General features: G+C 49.6%; 1 protein-coding gene across 1 annotated transcript; it reads right to left on the reverse strand.

The window, feature by feature from the left end:
- Nucleotides 1–598: 598 nt before the first annotated feature.
- LOC119103086 (thioredoxin domain-containing protein) lies at nucleotides 599–4,554 on the reverse strand. The gene is made up of 5 exons (XM_037226533.1): nucleotides 4,536–4,554; nucleotides 4,278–4,386; nucleotides 3,607–3,771; nucleotides 3,131–3,259; nucleotides 599–1,036 (listed from the first exon to the last, which is right to left on the reverse strand). The coding sequence occupies exons 1-5, from the start codon at nucleotides 4,552–4,554 to the stop codon at nucleotides 931–933; spliced, it is 528 nt and encodes a 175-aa protein (XP_037082428.1). The 3' UTR covers nucleotides 599–930.
- Between the last annotated feature and the right edge of the window lie 311 nt (nucleotides 4,555–4,865).

The raw sequence follows: 4,865 nt of genomic DNA on the forward strand, positions 1-4,865 counted from the left end.
TTTGCAATCTGCCTCTGGCGACCCACGGGGTTCCTTCATCCCTCGCCGGTGCGCCGTACCGACTTCATGCCAGCTGTTAACCTTCCCTTCGAACATGGAGGCATATATGAGACTCGTCTGATGAAGAAGTGGGCGTACAGTTGATTACACATAAAGATGACTGGGTTCCTGTAATTTTCCGATATCTGCAAGAACAAAAAAAAAACGGATAGCAGCGTGAGGCAGCAGAGCATTCGGCACTAAAGCATTTTAATGCACCGAAGACCCCAAACGCTGCGCAGTGCGTACTTTCGACGAGTTTGATAAGCACCGTCGTCAAGAAACGCGGAGCCTGGAACGCCCTGCTATCTGGCGATAAACCATAACAAATCGGAACGCACCGTCTGGCAGATGTGTTTATGCTTGCTCCCAGTATTGCTGTACACTACATCACTGCGGCCAGGTAGGCCACTAAAGCACACCACCTCCCGCGCTGTTGTACACATATACAAAACCGATGTCAGGTCACTATGCATATTACCTCAAAGCTAACTTCCAGCCAAACTGACTTTCGTAAGCGTCCCTTTGCAACAATGAAATACACAAATATCTATCAGCCTCAAATATATTATCAAAGCGCGGGTAAAAAATCAACAAGCCCGTCACATCAAGCATTTCACCCCCACACCATAAACATCCTGAAACGTAACTGTGCGGTCACCTCTGTTCCAAAATAGCTAGGTGCCCACAACACTCATGGAATGGGTAGTGCACACCCGCAGCCCCTGCAATTCTCGCTGCGCTGACAACACACTCCTGCCCGCGGCTCGACCCAAGCGGGGGCGCGCGCCGTGGCTGCAGCACGCCACTGGGGGGACACATCGGTTTAGGTTCGGATTGCGGTCCGATCCTGCAGATCTGACGGCAGCACAGCCCGCACTGTATCCGGCCTCAGAAACCCTTCTTCTTTTGCGCGGCCTCCCTCTGCTTGGACACGATTAACATCAGAATGTAGGCGACAACGGCTACGCCAGCCACCACCTGGAGCGCCAGCATCCTGAAAACGGGCTCAGATGCGTTACCGCGCCGACGGAAAGCATACAACTGGCCGTGCCAGCCGTGCGTCAGGACTCGACTAGGTCGTGCATGTTGCCGAAAACGTGCAAGCTGTAAGACAAATTATATTAACACGCACAACATCGCAATGGCCATGGTTGATTAGAAAATGGGAAACGCGATGCAAATGACATTGGTTTCTTTAGTACTTCCGCACATAAGTATAACTTACCAAGAAGCTGGTGCCCTTTCGTGGGGTCGTTAGCTGGGTATATTTTCGCACAGAACATCACATAAGCCAACGTCACTCGCACAATACCAATGTCACTCGTACAATACCAACGTCACTCGCACAATACCAATGTCACTCGTACAATGCCAACGTCACTCGCACAATACCAACGTTACTCGCACAATACCAATGTCACTCGTGCAATGCCCCTGTGATTATCTGTACACGTTGCAGCTCAGTGCGCTCGAGCAGCTACAGTAATTGCAATGCAACGCTCATGATGGTAGTTGACTGCCAGTTTCTATGCGCCACGTGTCGCTCGTGACGCATCCCTATCACGAAGGTCACACTTTCTCCTTTTAAAGGGAGTAATCCCACTTGTTTCTACTTTTCACTTATTGTTACATCAAACGTATACCATTTGATCGGTAACACGTTTCACGAAATCCTTCCAGGTAGCTCAGAATCTTTATCTGAAGCAGCCGACCTTGGGGGTGAAATTTCATTTGACTATATCCTCACCAGTATGAAAGTAATACAATTCATTTGCCTCGCTTTTTCAAACGTGTGTATTCGGTAAAGTCTGAAGCGCACCGATGTGCCAAAATGTTTGTGTAAGAAACGCTATGAAAGTTAGACACACTCTATTCAGATAAGAAACAAAAATAAAGCTACTTTACCCGTGCATTCAACGAGACATACTACGGCTTGGATTACTCCCTTGTGGCGTCTGTCAACGCGGCTCTTCTCGAGGCGCATTTCGACTTTGGGAATGGGAGTCTCACACGACCCATGTGACGCACTGGTTCAAACTTCAACCAATGCGCTTCTCGGTAGCAAGCCCTTGCCCGGTGGTACAATCACAAACGTTTTTGCATTCACACCAGTGGAGTTGCGCATGCTACACGACGGCGGTCGTGACTGCAGGGAAGAAGCGTAGTGTTGCTACAAAGCGTTGACAACGTGATTTCAACTAAAAAATAATTAAAATGGATATGTTTATCATGCCTTGACAGTGCTGCAGTGACACTGTCCAGTGCTATAATTAGACTAACTAGTCCTGAGGTTTCACTACAGTATGTTTTTGAAATATGCCCCAAAGGCGTGACACTCCCTTTAACAAAGATTATAGTTGGTCTTTTATTCTCATGCCAGTTGTTCCCAAGCATCTATCTGTTAAGTTCTGTTTTTTTACATAATAACACACATTCAACACGTGCCCTCACCTGCGCATTCTAGGCGCGATAACTTAAGTTGCATTACTTGCATTGCTATACTGATTTTAGGAGATTTTACACGTGGGATATTTGTCTTCGTCAAAACTCCGATTTTGAAAAGATCGCAAACTGGTACCGCCCGCGCTGTGCATCTGTTAGCGCATTCGGATGCACGCCTTTCGTAAGCCAGTATCTTTACTCCGCTCCGTTTATCCCGTTCGGGACCAAACTTGTCTCAACCCGCATTCGTCACCTGCTGATGATCACGTGGTTTGAGAATGAGGTTAGAGTAACAACGAGCTCTGGAGCTCGAGCTGCAGACAGCACAGTTGATTCTCAACCCGTCTTTCAAACAGCACTGCAATTGGTCAGCTGGCAAAAATCTACCCATCTACCTTTTTACAGATTTGCTTTTTGTGACGACTTCTTCACGAAACCCTTTTAATGTTCACTGATAGCCGTAAAACTGGGCAGCCAAAGTTCGCTTATCAACGAGGACTTTGCGGGTCAACAGTTCTTTTTCTTGAACATCTGACCCCGAAATTGAAAATATGAAGTCATGGATCTGAACTACTGCCAGTGACGGGATCGGGGACGCCGATCACGGGACTGGCGCCCACAGCGGGCAGGCGGCGCCTGAACTCACAGCGGCGTCTGAGGCAGCTCCGGCACGGGCCGGCTCGGCGCATCCTTATACAGGCCGACGGCGAACGCGCTCAAGCTGGTCAGATCCAGCCTGCTCACGTCGTACGTGTACACAACGCCCTGCCGGAAACTGGGCACACAAGAACATCGTCAGCGCTGTCTCGCGCCCGCGGACCACTGGGGCGTCGAGCACACCTGACACACACAAGACTACCATGCAGATTATCAGAAACCGTAACAGGAGCCGAAGCTGAGCCAAGTCCTGGCAGCCTGTAAACTATATGCAGATAATGTAAATCTGCGACCAGCTCAACGTTCGTAACATGATATGGGCTGGATATAAAATATAATGAACGGTGATTTAAAGTATAAATTAAAATATAATGAAAAAACGGTGAATCAAATCTGGTTTAGAACTTATACATCCGCAGGTAAGCCACCGATCAACCATGCGTCAACAGCCGTCCGGTTGCTCACAACAGGATGGTCATCTGGGTGGGGGCGACGCCAAATCGTTTGGCCGTCTCTCGTCCGTCTGTCTCCGAAGAGACCTTGGCCACCATCACGCGGTTACGCAGCTTGGCCGCGACGCCCTGCAGGCGTGACTCCAGCGCCTCACAACGGTCGCACGACAAACCATGGCTGCAAGATGTGGACATAAATTAGCATAAATCAGCATGTTGACATGGCTGTAGATTTGACAGCACCACACATAAATATCTGCGCTATATAAATATATATATATATATATATATATATATATGTATATATATATATATATATATATATATATATATATATATATATATATATATATGTGTGTGTGTGTGTGTGTGTGTGGTGTGTGGTGTGGTGGTGTGTGCGTGTGTGCGTGCGTTGCGTGCGTGCGTGCGTGCGTGCGTGCGTGCGTGCGTGCGTGTGCGCGTGCGTGCGTGCGTGCGTGCGTGCGTGCGTTGCGTGGTGTGCGTGGGTGTGCGTAAAAGGTAGCGGCAGCAGAGAGCGCCGTTAAGACACACCACAATTCAAGCGGTGGGGAGCGGCTGACACACAACTAAAGCAGCGGGGAGCGGCTGACACACTCAACTAAAGCAGTGGGAGCGGCTGACACATTAACAACTAAAGCGGCGGGGAGCGGCTGACACACTCACAACATCACCAGCCAGTCGCCGGTGGTAGCGCCCGTCGAGGCTTGCGTCAGGTGCTCGAAGCTCGCGTCGTTGAGCGCCACTACGCGCGGCTCCCGGTGGTGGTGACGAACTCCGCAAACGCGTCACCACCAGCGGCCCTGGCGCCAGCACCAGCCCAACATGACGCCACCAGCAGTACAAATGCATAACACGCCACGATATAAGCCCCAGTTGCCCATCATACTTTTTTAAATGTCATCGCAATTTTAGGACTCCCACTCGACGAATGCACGCCCATTTGGCGAGCAGTAGCGCAACAGTGCGCAACTGTCGCAGTACGGACTAGCTGACAAATGAAAAACTAAGGCTGCGTCAATACCGCTAAAAATCAGGATAAAATGTGATCCTCCCACTGGAACCATAGCTCCAAATTTATTGCCTTAGAAATAAACAACAAGAAGGATTGACCTACCTCATAAAGCACAGGAGCATGCCCGACGAACATCACCAGGGCCGGTACCCGATCAGCGTAACGGCGGTATCTTCTCGTCCTGCACAGAGTACGCCTGCAGTCCAGAGATGGCCAGCAACTGAGCGCAGCTCGTCGCT

Source organism: Pollicipes pollicipes, unplaced genomic scaffold (genome assembly GCF_011947565.3).
Source record: "Pollicipes pollicipes isolate AB1234 unplaced genomic scaffold, Ppol_2.1 Scaffold_5724;HRSCAF=6776_pilon_pilon_pilon, whole genome shotgun sequence".
NCBI lineage: Eukaryota > Metazoa > Arthropoda > Thecostraca > Pollicipedomorpha > Pollicipedidae > Pollicipes > Pollicipes pollicipes.